General features: G+C 47.2%; 2 protein-coding genes across 3 annotated transcripts in view; one reads left to right on the top strand and one right to left on the bottom strand.

Moving 5' to 3' along the window:
- clip2 (CAP-GLY domain containing linker protein 2) overlaps positions 1-9,625 on the bottom strand; it is a 123,806-nt gene extending 114,181 nt beyond the window's left edge. The window contains exons 1-3 of the mRNA XM_080210731.1: positions 9,484-9,625; positions 4,523-4,744; positions 4,027-4,270 (exon numbers count right to left, since the gene is read on the bottom strand). Of these exons, the coding sequence (XP_080066857.1) occupies positions 4,027-4,129 (103 nt within the window). The 5' untranslated portion in view covers positions 4,130-4,270; positions 4,523-4,744; positions 9,484-9,625. The remainder of the gene's footprint in view (positions 1-4,026; positions 4,271-4,522; positions 4,745-9,483) is intronic.
- The window catches only part of rad51d (RAD51 paralog D), a 39,751-nt gene continuing 34,171 nt past the window's right edge, over positions 9,056-14,635 (top strand). For both annotated transcript variants that reach the window (XR_013889290.1, XM_080210733.1), the window contains exons 1-2: positions 9,056-9,428; positions 11,051-11,112. Coding sequence is in view for 1 of the 2 variants with exons in the window: in XM_080210733.1 (XP_080066859.1) it covers positions 9,347-9,428; positions 11,051-11,112 (144 nt within the window). In the remaining variant the exon portion in view is untranslated. The remainder of the gene's footprint in view (positions 9,429-11,050; positions 11,113-14,635) is intronic.

Here is a 14,635-nt window from a genome sequence, read left to right as displayed (position 1 = left end):
CTAACCTGCACATTTGTGGACACCTTAACATGGGGTAAAATACCCCAGTCCAACACCAGCATCTCCACATCAATTTAACATGGTCAATCCATCTAACCAACACATCTTTGGACTGTGGCAGGAAACCAGAGCACCCAGAGGAAACCCAATGTGCAAACTTGGTATTTGCCTTCAATACCAAAGGCAGGTATTGAACCCGGGTCCCTGGAGCTGTGAGGCAGCAGTGCTAACCACTGTGCCGTCTAAGGGTGTAGCCTAATGGGTAGGGCATCAGTGTACATAAGGAAATGGATCCTTAGATGATATTGACAGATATGAAGTCCTGGGCAGATTGAAGGTGACTACAGAGGACAAACTAGTTACAGGAGGCAAACTGACCACCTTGGGGCAAGAAGGAATTGAATTAGAAGAGGGCAATGCCATGGAGGGGCAGCAATTCGGAGTTACCATGGAGGAATGGCTGACTGCATTCAGATGTAATGGAGAGAAGGAAGGATAACTACTTAGGACAACTTTGAAGACAATGGGACCCATTCTTCAGCTGATTCTAATTTCAGAAGGAGGAAGCAAGTATGGGATCATGTTCTATAGATCAAAGCCCTTCGATTGACAATATCACTCATACTATACCAGCAGAGATCTTTCATTTCCCACCTCAGCAATGCTCCCAATCTCTAGAATGCTTAAGGGACCATCTGTAAGGTGGGCTAAGTGCAAGAGAAATAGGAGAAGTAGGCCTTTCGGCCCATTGAACCTATTCTGTCATTCAATAAGATCATGGCTGGTCAAACTGAGCCTTAACTCCATTGTCCCTCATAACCCTCAATTCCCTTATCAATAAACATCTGTCAATTCAGCCTTGAATATAGTCAGTGTCCCAGCCTCCACTGCTCTCTGTGGAAGCAAATTCATGGAAACATAGAAGATAGGAGCAGGGGGAGGTCACTCAGCCCTTCAAGCCTGCTCCATCACTCATTACAGTTGTGGCTGATTGTCCAACTCAATAGCCTAATCCTGCTTTCTCCCCATAACCTTTGATCCCATTTGCCCCAAGTGCTATATCCAGCAGCTTCTTGAATACATTTAATGTTTTGGCATCAACTACTTCCTGTGGTAATGAATTCCACAGGCTCACCGTCTGCCTGTGGAATTCAATACCACAGGATTCCAAATTCCAAAGGCTAACAATCCTCAGAGAAGAATTCCTCATCTACATCTTAAATGGGAGACCCCTTGTTTGGGAACTGTACCCCCGGTTCCAGATTCCCCCACAAGTGGCAAACATCCTCTCAGCATCTACTCTGTCGAGCCCCAAGTTTCAGTAAGATCACCTCTCAATTTTCTCAACTTCATTGTGCATAAAAACCCAACCTTGTCTCATAGAACAAAGCACCCTTTCAGCCTGCTGAAGAACATGGTTGAGCCTTGGACAGTCAGCAGAGAGAAGGGATGGAGTCAGTAACTAGGGGAGAGTTTGGAGCAAGAACCAAAATAATTTAGCTGGAGGAGGTTTCTGTCCTCCAGTATGGGCGTAGGATAAAGAATCTGATAACTTAGTAAGAGTGGAGAGTCGATGGGGGGTGTTGGGGAGATAGAGCTGGGGTATTGTCAGCGCACATGTGGGAACTGATGCTGTGCTTTTGGATGGTGTTGCCAAAGGCCAGCATACAGATGAAAAATGGGAGAGGATCAAGACAAGATCCTTCAGGAAATCCAGAGGTTATCATAGAGTCCCTACAATGCAGAAGGAGGTCATTAGGCCCATCAAGGCTGTATCGACTCTGAAAGAGCACCTTCTCCAGGCCCAATCTCCTTGCCCCTATCCCTGCAATATTGTGGCTAACCTCCCTAACCTTCACATTTTGGGACACAAAGGGACATCTTGGCTGGGTTAAGTGGATTGGCCCTTGTCAGGGGAATTAGTGGGGTCACAGAAATAAGCCTGGGTGAGACTGTTGTTGCTGCAGACTTGACTGGGCGGCATGGTGGCACAGTGGTTAGCACTGCTGCTTCATAGCTCCAGGGACCCGGGTTCAAGTCTAACCTCAGGTGACTGTGTGGAGTTTGCACATTCTCCCCGAATCTGTGCGAGTTTCCTCCGAATGCTCCGGTTTCCTCCAACACTCCAAAGATGTGTGGGTTAGGTTGATTGGCTATGCTAAATGCCCTTTAGTGTCAAGGGTTTAGGAGGGCAAATATGTGGAGTTACTGGAATAGAGCCTGGGTGGGATTGTTGTGGGTGCTGTCTCAATAGGTCAATGGCCTTCTAGGTCAATGTAGGGATTCTATGATCTTTGGACATTGTAGTGAAGCATTGAGACCATATGAACAAGGAGCATAAGTAGAACAGTCAGCCCTGCAAGCCTGCTCCACCATTCAACAATATCACATCTCATCTGTTTGTGTTTTCAGTTCCGCATTCCCATATATCAGAGTTACCAAGGTGATTCTCTAGGTGTGAACATTAGAGAACACTGGAATCCAACAACTGCAGTCCACCAGTTGGGGGGAGGGGGTGCAGAGTGGCAGCTGGTGGAGAAAGAATGGGTAAGATGAACAAGTGTAAATTGAGAGAGGTGGATACTCAGCAAGACCTTGGTATCCTCATGCATCAATCACCGAAAGTGAGTGCGCAGGGACAGCAAGCAGTAAAGAAGGCAAATGGTATGGTTGGCCTTCATAGTGAGAGGATTTGCGTATAGGGGTAGGGATGTTTTACTGCCGTTGTATAGTGTTGATGAGGCCACATCTGGTCATTGTGTGCAGTTTTGCTGTCCTGATCTGAGGAAGGATCTCCTTGCTATAGAGGGGGTACTGATGTGGAGATGCCTGTGTTGGACTGGGGTAAACACAGTAAGAAGTCTCACAACACCAGGACTTTAAAGTGGTGTTGTGACACTTCTTGGAGGGAGTACAAGGGTTTACAAGCTGATTCCTGGGATGGCAGGTCTGTCATATCAGGAGGTACTAGCTCAGTTAGGATTGTATTCACTGGAGTTTAGAAGAGTGAGAGGTGATCTCATAGAAACTTATGAAATTCTAACAGGGTTAGATTCAGAAAGAATGTTCCCAATGCATTCCAGCACTAGGGGTCATAGTTTGAGGATAAGGGGTAAACCTTTGAGAACTGAGGGGAGGAGAAATTTCTTCACCCAGAGGGTGGTGAATGTGTGAAATTCACTACCATAGAATGTAGTTGAGGTCAAAACATTATCTGTTTCCAACTCTTGCGGCTAAAGGGATCAAGGGATATTGGGGGGGGGGGTGAAAACAGGATATTGAATTCGATGATCAGCAATGATCAAAATGAATGGTGGAGCAGGCTCGAAGGGCCGAATGGCCTATCTTGCTGCTGGTTTCTTTGTTACTATGACATTTTGAAGTATATGAATCTTCCTAGAGAAAGTGTGCCTGCCACCCAATGCAATCCAGCCGACTCCAGATCAGAAAAGGTCAATTTCTAAACCCAGCTCACATCAAATACTCAAAAAGAAACTTCCAAGTCAAAAATTTAATTTAGATTGTGACAGATTTCCCCTTGCCCCCGCCTCCAAAATCTTTAAGTTGAAAACTACCAGACCGGTTAGTCACTGACAACTACCGCTTTGCATTTCTATAGCCTCTTTGATGTGGTAAAATGCCCCAAGGTGCCTCACGGGAAGGTGATCCAAACTGGTCACTGAGCCACAGAAGGCTATGCCAGGACAGGTGAATTCATGGAAACCGTAGCCTGTGACAGGTACAAGTCCTCCAGTGTTTCCTTCGGGCTTGACACAATAGCGGCGCACGTGAAATGGGGCACAGTTGCAGATGCCAGATCTGATGTCATCCTTCCAGACAAGGGTAAGAGGGAAAGCAAGAAAACAAAGAATGTGTGCGTGGAAATGTATCTCATGCAGCTGGTTACCCGACTGAAGGAAACACAATCGTCAGCATTCGTCTGGAACAAAAGGTCACTGATACACAGCAATGTCTAATGGGGTAACAGTTCCTCAAAAAAAATAGAGATTCTGCTCACAGCCTTACCCTCTTTGGGCCCAGCTATCGCCGCGGAGCCTCTGCCCATTGGACTGGAATGCTTGTTAATCCGGCCAGGCGCCTTCAACCCACTTGGTTTGAGCAGACTCATGTTCCTTAAGGCCTGGGTTTCTCTCTCCAGCAGACAATAATACTCTTTCTCAAGGAGCACTGAGGATTAGTGCAGAGCCAGCACCTCACACATCTCTCCGGCTCACTGTCCCCCACATCCTTACAGGACCCAACCTCTAATCTGAAAAGGAAAGAAAGAGAGGAAGGGAGAGAGAGGGACAGGGAGAGAGGGAAGGAGGGAGGGAGGGAAAGAAAACTGCATCAGAGTCTTAACCAAACCTCACTTTTGATTTGTCATTTCGATAAATAACGTGGAGAGTCAAAACAAAAAACAGCACAAGCCCACCCAATCTCTTTACAAAGCAGCCTCAGCTGTGACTGTGAAGAGAGAGCCCTTTATCTACCATCACTGTAATATCTGTAGCATCCTTACAGTGTGCTCTGTCGCTCCTCTCATCCAGCTCCCTGCTGTACAGAGATTATACGGTACTCTGCTGCTGTGCTGCCTCTCCCTTTGGCTGCTTGTCTGGGATGCAGTGAGATACACAGAGAGAAGCCGGGTCACATGAAGCTGCTCACACTCTGCGCTGGGGATTGGAGGAATTTACCAATCATTCAGTGTTTCGGAGCCCGGGGAGCTGTCCAATGAAGGCTTCTGTAAATAAATAAATAAAGGCAGGCAGACAGAGATGGAACCAGCATTTTCACACAAAAGCCTTCCACAGAATAAAAATGTCCTTTTTGGGTCCTTTGCACAATGGGCTGGGCTGCGGCTGGTCTAGTGAGCTTCAGAAACAGGAGGGCTGGCGATGCACTGAAGGAGCTGTGATTGATTCTCAGTTCTGCTGAATAAATGAACAAAAGGGAAAGTGATAGGGGAGGGAGGGCGCTGCCTCCACCTCCTCCAGCTGCCTGTTGTCTCTCTGCCAGCCAGCTTTATGGATTATTCATTGGGGAAGCTGTAACTGAGGCAGGAAATGAATGTCAAACAAAGGCGGAAGCTTGAATCTGGGTGAAGTGCCACTGCTCCCAGTCTGTCACACACATACACGCACTGATACACACACAGAGACACGGATACGTACACGGGATACACACACTGATATACATACATCCACACATACACACTCTGGTACACACACCACATAGATGGATGCATACACACACACATACACGGATACACACACAGAACTAGGGAAGAGAAGCATTGTCACGTCCAGGAATGAGCTGCAATCTGTGCTTTCTGACAGCAGCGAGGTGGAACAGGGACATTTTAATTACAAAAAGGAATGACAAATACTTCCTAAAAGCCAAACCCTTGTTTCATGTGTACAAAGATTATCCCGAAGCTTGGTATTTCATTCATCTCTGTGTCTCTCCCGCACACACAGATATATATTATATATATGTTTATGTACATAGTCTGCGAAGAGGAAATCAGGCAGTTGCTTTAATCCCGATCACTAACCAGTGACCCCTGCCGGAGGGGGGTAAGCAAAGTTGCAGTGAGTGAGTGAGACTAACAACGAAGAAAGAAAGACTGGCTGACGTTTATTTAAACAGCACCTTTCATAATCTCGGGATGTCCTAGAACGAGTACTTTTGAACTGGACTCACAGTTGGAACATGCAGCAACTTGAGCACAGCAAGATCCCACTAACAGCCCTGTGAAAATGATCATCTGTTTATTGTAATACTGATTGAGAGACACTGGGGTTAACTCCCCCTGACACTGACTGAGACACGCTGGGGTTAAATCCCCTCGATACTGACTGAGACACACTGGGGTTAACTCCCCCTGACACTGACTGAGACACACTGGGGTTAACTCCCCCTGACACTGACTGAGGGACACTGGGGTTAACTCCCCCTGACACTGACTGAGGGACACTGGGGTTAACTCCCCCTGACACTGACTGAGGGACACTGGGGTTAACTCCCCCTGACACTGACTGAGGGGCACTGGGGTTAACTCCCCCTGACACTGACTGAGGGGCACTGGGGTTAACTCCCCCTGACACTGACTGAGGGGCACTGGGGTTAACTCCCCCCGACACTGACTGAGGGACACTGGGGTTAACTCCCCCTGACACTGACTGAGACACACTGGGGTTAACTCCCCCTGACACTGACTGAGGGACACTGGGGTTAACTCCCCCTGACACTGACTGACGGACACTGGGGTTAACTCCCCCTGACACTGACTGAGGGACACTGGGGTTAACTCCCCCTGACACTGACTGAGACACGCTGGGGTTAACTCCCCCTGACACTGACTGAGGGACACTGGGGTTAACTCCCCCTGACACTGACTGAGGGACACTGGGGTTAACTCCCCCTGACACTGACTGAGACACGCTGGGGTTAACTCCCCCTGACACTGACTGAGACACGCTGGGGTTAACTCCCCCTGACACTGACTGAGGGACACTGGGGTTAACTCCCCCTGACACTGACTGAGAGACACTGGGGTTAACTCCCCCTGACACTGACTGAGGGACACTGGGGTTAACTCCCCCTGACACTGACTGAGACACGCTGGGGTTAACTCCCCCTGACAGTGACTGAGACACGCTGGGGTTAACTCCCCCTGACACTGACTGAGGGACACTGGGGTTAACTCCCCCTGACACTGACTGAGACACGCTGGGGTTAACTCCCCCTGACAGTGACTGAGACACGCTGGGGTTAACTCTCCCTGACAGTGACTGAGACACGCTGGGGTTAACTCCCCCTGACACTGACTGAGAGACACTGGGGTTAACTCCCCCTGACACTGACTGAGGGACACTGGGGTTAACTCCCCCTGACACTGACTGAGGGACACTGGGGTTAACTCCCCCTGACACTGACTGAGACACACTGGGGTTAACTCCCCCTGACACTGACTGAGACACACTGGGGTTAACTCCCCCTGACACTGACTGAGGGACACTGGGGTTAACTCCCCCTGACACTGACTGAGACACGCTGGGGTTAACTCCCCCTGACACTGACTGAGGGACACTGGGGTTAACTCCCCCTGACACTGACTGACGGACACTGGGGTTAACTCCCCCTGACACTGACTGAGAGACACTGGGGTTAACTTCCCCTGACACTGACTGAGGAACATTGAGGTTAACTCCCCTCGATACTGACTGAGAGACACTGGGGTTAACTCCCCCTGACACTGACTGAGGAACATTGGGGTTAACTTTCCAGTGCTTCGTCAAGATGGTGCCATGGGCTGTTTTACATCAGTCCACCATCATGGATCGGACTTCAGTTTAACGTCTCACCTGAAAGACATAAGGCTTAGCTGCAATGCCCTCTATAGTCGAACATCTGCTAACACCCAGTGAGCTTGCAGGTGAAGCTCTGTCATTTTGACTGAGATACCAGAAGATTGCTGGCACCCAAGTGCCCATATGCAGTATCATAGTAGTAAGGCAGCAGTTTATCCGAGATTCTGGCTGGCATAATGGATTAGCATAGGAACTAGAAGCAGGAGTAGGCCATTCTGCCCTTTGAGCCTGCGCCCACCATTCATCTTGATATGGCTGGTCATCAAGTTCAATGTCCTGATCCTGCCTTCCTCTCCATATCCTTGATCATTGCTTCGGATTATTGTTGATTGCCTCTGGGACTAGAGGTCAAATGCAGCCCAGGCTAATGGTTTGAGTGTCTCCTCACCCATCTAGCCATTTCATTCTGGGTGAGGTGAGTTTGTCTGTGGACCCACAGGTTAGTGGGCAGTCAGTGCTGCTCTCTACCTTCTCCCAACCGCAATGACACTGGTGATTAAGCAAACCCATTTCACACAGGCCCTGCTGGTACAACTCCCAACAATGAGTTCCTGTTGTATGAACCTTTGTGTCGGAAGTGTCAAGGACAAAATTCTAAATTCCTTCCCTACATTGTCTCAAGCAAAATAATCCAATGCAGTCATCAATATCTCTGTAACCCTTAGTACTTTTAATACAGTTTTAATCCAATGATACCACTCCATATATCACTTTTACCCTCTATCTATATATCTGCATCCTTCAGTAAAATTAATATTACTCTAGCCCTGTGATACTAGTATTACTGGATCACTATAGCCCTGTGTTAATATTGCTGCATTCTCCAGTACTAACATCTCTGTAATCCTGTGATTAATATCTTTATGATCTTAATTGTTAGTAATACCTCTTTAATGCTGTGTTGCCATTGTCAGCATATAACATGACAACCCTCTATGTTACTAATATAACTGTATTCCTCAGCATTGACATCTCTATGACATTCTGTTGTTGATAAGTTGTGAAGGAAGATTGCACACAGTTATCAATTTAGCTCCTGCAAACCGCACCCCACCCCCCCCACTTAAGCTAAGGATGGTGTTCAGTTTAATTTAGAAGGTTAATCTAGGTTTTTCAGTATAGTTCAGGGAAACCGATCTTATCGATAGAGTGAGAGAAGAAAATTCTTCTGGATGGTGATAGTCTGCAAGTTTGAACCAGACCCTTCAGGAACGAAACAAAGAAACAACATGCACACAAAGAATGGTAGAAATCTGGAACTCTGCCACAAATGGCAATCGATTCCAGATCAATTGCTGCCTCACAGTGCCCAGAATATGGGTTCAATTCCCAGCTTGGCTTCCTGTCTCTGTGGAGTCTGCATGTTCTCCCCGTGTCTGCGTGGGTTTCCTCCAGGTGCTCCAGTTTCCTCCCACAGTCCAAAAGACGTGCTGATTCAGTGCATTGGCCGAGCTAAATTGACCTTCAGTGTACCCAAACAGGCGCTGGAGTGTGGCGACTAGGGGATTTTCACAGTAACTTCATTGCAGTGTTCATGTAAGCCTACATGACACTAATAAATAAACTTAAAATTTAACATACTTTAGGGTTTCTGCTCTGGTACCCAACTACTGAAATATTGACAAAAGGGGAAAGTAGGGGTTTTACAGAAGTGATGAGGGTGATATTAAGGAGCAGGAAGGCAGAGGGAGAAATCAATTACTGTGGCCACAGTGAGTGCAATTTTGAATTCGAATTTATACGGTTATTTACGGTGGGAGGGTTTTTATGAAGGCCGGATTACACGAATATTTACGGGACTGGTGCAACCTTTTTGAACCCAAAGCCGATGACGTCACGAAGTTCTGGAACGTTGCGACTGTAAATTGGAATGTGTCAGTTTCTGGCGGGAAAATGTAGCGAGTGGAGGAGTTGCAACCCGGAAGGGAGGAGGAAGCGAGTGTTACCCTCTGCAGATCCTCCCTCGCACCATGGTGTTCCTCCGGGAGGGCGTCTGTCCCGGAGCCACCGCCCAGCTCATCAAGGCTTTAAAAGACCAGAACATAGTGACAGGTAGGGAGGGAGTCCTCTGCCCCATCTATTACCCCTCTCAAGAGGAAGAACTTACATTTCTGCACCGCTGTCTGCAGTCTCTTTCCGGCTTGCTCTAGTGCAGTTGCTGCTTTGTTTTAAACAGGATTGCCTGAGCACAACTTCGCCCCAGCACGAGTAACTTCCCAGGCAAGCAGAATCTCGCCTGCCTTTTTCACTTCTGCTGCAATTCAATTGGTGATGGCTATAATTATTCCTCCCAGGATTTGCTTCCCGGATATCACTCAGTCAGCAACCCGGGAGAAATAGCATAAATGTGTTACTTATTTCTCTTAAAGCATTCCAGTGTTAGAAAAAAAATCTTTGGAGAGGCAGTTGACTGGAGGTGAGGATGTTTGAAAGCAGCATGTAATTAAAATCTCCAGTGATATGTTGAATTAGAGTTGACAAGCTTCCCTCTGTGGTTAATGTAGTGGTATTCACGTAATGCCCTCAGCAGCTCCCCACCGCCCCCAAACCAGTAAATGTCCTCTGTTCTAGATACAGAATAAACGTTAGCACTGTTTATACCTGTGATTAGTTTCTAAGTAAGACGTCTCACAACACTAGGTTAAAGTCCAATAGGTTTTGAGGTGACTCACCTAACAAAGGGGCAAACCCTGAAAGCTAGTGGCGTTTACTACCAAATAAACCTGTTGGACTTTAACCTGGTGTTGAGAGTTCTTACTGTGTTTACCCCTATCCAACTGCTGACATCTCCACATCATTAGTTTCTAATCCAGGTGTACAGAGTCTCCTCTCTCTGTGCCCAAGGACCCTGAGAGGCCCAGATAGTGTGGACATAGGGAGGATGTTTCTATTAGTGGGAGAGACTACAACTCGAGGGCACAAATCTCAGCGTGAAGAGACGCTCCTTTAAAAGTAAGATGAGGAGGAATTTCTTCAGCCAGAAGGTGGTGAATTGGTGGAACTCATTGCCGCAGAGGGCTGTGGAGGCCAGATCATTAAGGGGATCATTGATCAATAAGGGGATCAAGAGTTACAGGAGAATGGGGATAAGAATCATATCAGCCATGATTGAATGAAGCAGACTTGATGGGCTGAATGGCCTAATTCTGCTTCTCTATCTTATGACCTAACCTGAGATGTTAAGAATCCCAATCTTAAGTATACTGGCCTGTGAGATCACAGGACTACACTCCTCATGGTGGCACAGTGGTTAGTACTGGTGCCTCACAGCGCCAGGGACCCTGGTTCAATTCCACCCTTGACTGACTGATTGTGTGGAGTCTACACGTTCTCCCTGTGTCTGTATGGGTTTCTTCCAGGTACTAGGTTTCCTCCCACAGTCTGGAAGATGTGCTGGTTAGGTGCGTTGGCCATACTAAATACTCCCTCAGTGCACCCAACAGGCACTGGAGTGTGGAGACTAGGGGATTTTCACAGTAACTTCATTACATGTTAATGTAAGCCTACTTGTGACACTAATAAATAAATTTTAAACTGGTACCATGCAAGTGGGCAGTGTGCATGCTGATGGCTGACAAGTATGGTGGGTTAATGCAAGTATTCAGACTGGGATTTTGGACTTAAGGTTGTGGAACTGTCTAACCCAGATTCATGGATTCTCCCATCTTTTTCAGTGGTACATTTGGTGTCTGCAGATGTTGAAGACCTGGCGCAGAAATGTTGCATTTCCTACAAGGTAATGAGGGCGTTGATCCTAATAGTAATGCCTTGTGGGGTGGCGTTGGCATAATGATACTATCGCTAGACTATTAGCTCAGTTTCTGCATTAATACTCTTGGGACCTAGGTTTGAATCCCACCACCACAGATGGTAGAATTTGAATTTACTGGAGTTCTATGAGGATGTGTCTAGGGCGGTGGGTAGAGGAGAGCCAGTGGATGTGGACTTTCTTGATTTTCAGAAGGCGCTTGACAAGGTACCTCACAAGAGGTTATTGCAGAAGGTCAGGGGACATGGAGTTGGGGGTAGGGTGTTAGCATGGATAGAGGACTGGTTGTCAAATAGGAGGCAGAGAGTGGGGGTCAATGGGTGCTATTCGGATTGGCGGTTGGTGACTAATGGAGTGCCTCAGGGGTCGGTGCTGGGGCCTCAGCTATTTACCATTTATATAGATGATCTGGAGGAGGGAACCGAGTGTAGGGTGTCGAAATTTGCTGATGACACCAAGATTGGTGGAACTGCAAATTGCGCGGAGGGTGTGGAGAGTCTGCAGAAGGATCTAGATAGGCTGGGCGAATGGGCCAGGAAATGGCAAATGGAATTTAATGTTGGCAAGTGCGAGGTGGTCCACTTTGGTAGGAATAATGGTAGGAAGGACTATTACTTACGTGGAGAAAAACTGCAGCAGGCGACGGTGCAGAGGGACCTCGGGGTCCTTGTGCATGAGTCGCAAAAACCCAGCTTGCAGGTGCAGCAGGTGGTCAGGAAGGCGAATGGGATGCTGGCCTTCATAGCGAGGGGGATTGAATATAAAAGTAGGGAGGTCTTGCTGCGGCTATATAGGGCATTGGTGAGGCCGCAGCTGGAGTACTGTGTGCAGTTTTGGGCGCCGTACTTACGCAAGGATATTTTGGCCTTGGAGGGAGTGCAGAGGAGGTTTACTAGGCTGATGCCGGAGTTGAGGGGGTTGAGCTATGAGGAGAGGCTGAATAAACTAGGCTTGTACTCGTTAGAGTTTAGAAGAATGAGGGGAGATCTCATTGAGACGTATAAGATGATGAATGGGATGGATAGGATAGAGGTGGAGAGACTCTTCCCGCTCAGAAAGGACAGTAGGACTAGGGGGCACAGCCTCAAGATAAAGGGGGGGGCGGTTTAGAACGGAGTTGAGGAAGAACTTCTTCACTCAAAGGGTGGTGAATCTCTGGAATTCTCTGCCCGTTGAAGTGGTGGAGGCTACCTCGCTAAATATTTTTAAGACGCAGGTTGATGGGTTTTTGATAAGAGAGGGGATTAAGGGTTATGGGGAGAGGGTGGAAATGTGGAACTGAGCAGCGACAGATCAGCCATGATCTTATTGAATGGCGGGGCAGGCTCAAAGGGCCAGATGGCCTACTCCTGCTCCTATTTCTTATGTTCTTATGTTCTAATTCAATAAGCAATATCAGGAATTAAGAATCTACTGATGACCATGAAACCATTGTCAATTGTCATAAAAACCCATCTGGTTCATTAATGTTCTTTAGGAAGGAAATCTGCGTTCTTACCTGGTCTGGCCTACATGTGATTCCAGAGCCACAGCAGTGTGTTGACTCTTAACTGCCCTCCAAGGGCAACTAGGGACAGGCAATAAATGCTAGCCAGCCAGCGATGCCCGTGTGCCACAAATGAATAAAAGAAGAGTAACTCTAAAGGCACCCTGTGTAATATTTAAGATCTTGTATTTTCAGTTGCTGTTATTGCTGAGGGTTTTGGCAATATCAGACAGAATGAATGAATGGTGCAGCCTTGTGTTGTGGTGCTGCTGGTGTTCAGGTGCCGACTGACTTTGTTCCCTTCAAGTGACCAGGCAAAGAATTTTGGAGTTTTAAATTGGCTTTTATTTACAAGCTATAGCAAGGACATCAACACACTAGGTGGTGATGCCGTCCAGAGCACTGGATGTACAAACAAATATACTTCCAGATTCAATTACAAGTAGTTACCACATATCAACCAGAGGTGTACATTTGTATAGAAGTTATCTATATCCACTCACAACTATTGATTAGGTTTACATCATGCATAATACGACACTAAGCTGAGCGGCAGTGTGTGCTGTGAGGAAGATGCTAAGAGGTGACTTGGACAGGCTGACTGAGTGGGCAAGTACTTGACAAATGCAATACAATGTGGATAAATGTGAGGTTATCCACTTGGGCAAAAACGGGAAGGAAGAATGGCGGCAGTTTAGGAAACGGGGAAGTGCAGTGTGACCTGGGTATCATGGTGCAGCGGTCGCTGAAGATTGGCATGCGGGTACAGCAGGCTGTGAGGAAGGCTAATGACGTGCTGACCTTCATTGCAAAAGGACTTAAGTATAGGAGTAAGGATTTCTTGCTGCAGTTATACAGGGCCATGGTGAGGCCACACCTTGAGTTTTTTGTGCAGTTTTTGTCTCCTAGTCTGAGGAACGACATTCTTGCTATTGGAGAAGTCCAGCGAAGGTTCACCAGACTGATTCCTGGAATGGCAGGACTGACATGAAGAAAGACTGGATTGACTGGGCTTGTACTCGCTGGAGTTAAGAAGAATGAGAGGGGATCCCAGAGAAACATATAAAATCCTGATGGGACCGGACAGGTTAGAAATAGGAAGAATGTTCCCGATGTTGGGGAAGTGCAGAACCAGGGGGTCATAGTCTAAGAATAAGGGGTAAGCCATTCAGGACTGAGATGAGGGAGAACTTCTTTACTCAGAGTTATGAACCTGTGGGATTCTCTACCACAGAGAACTGTTGGAGCCAGTTAGATGTGTTTAAGAGGGAGCTGGACGTGGCCTTTGCAGCTAAAGGGATCAAGGGGTATGGAGAGGAAGCTGGAGTGGGATACTGAAAGTGCATGATCAGCCGTGATCATATAGGATGGTGCTGCAGGTTTGAAGGGCCTACTTGTGTACCTATTTTCTATGTTTCAATGTCTGTGTTTCTATAAGGTAAGAATACTATTAACCAATCACAACATGTGCACGTCTACTTGATCATAATATAAAATTGGTGTAAAAGCTTGAATATACTATCTGGTCTTTGACGTAATGACTTGTAGATATCAATTATCCTCCCCTTTTCCAAGGCCTCTGGTGTTTGAATGTTCCTGAGCGAGAAAGGTTTGAAGGTTTGTGTTCAAGTTGTAAACCGTGTTGCCTCCCTGCTGTCTGAGCAACCTCACGTTGTTTAACAATCTGTGAGGGTTCATACCTGCAGGGTTTCTGCTTGAGAACTAGCCACCCTTGGGTACTTCCTCACAGCTAGCAGTGTGAATGATTCTTCGTATGGCTACTAGCCCCTTCACCCTGTCTCAAGCTGCCTTTGTTTCAAAAGGAATCAAAGCATCCTTGGCAAGACCAGCAATTATTCCCCACTGTTACTCACCCTCCTTTGATGTGATAGAATGGAATGGATAACCAGAGCATTTCAGAGGGCAGGTAAGAGTCACCCAATCTAAGTGGGACAGATAGGGCAGCTTCCTAAAGGATTTATTCATTCAGGGGATGAGGGCTTC

The sequence above is a fragment of the Carcharhinus amblyrhynchos genome, chromosome 23, assembly GCF_965287045.1.
Source record: "Carcharhinus amblyrhynchos chromosome 23, sCarAmb.v2.hapA, whole genome shotgun sequence".
In the NCBI taxonomy this organism is placed as follows: Eukaryota; Metazoa; Chordata; class Chondrichthyes; order Carcharhiniformes; family Carcharhinidae; genus Carcharhinus; species Carcharhinus amblyrhynchos.
This window is presented reverse-complemented; position numbering and strand designations above follow the sequence as displayed.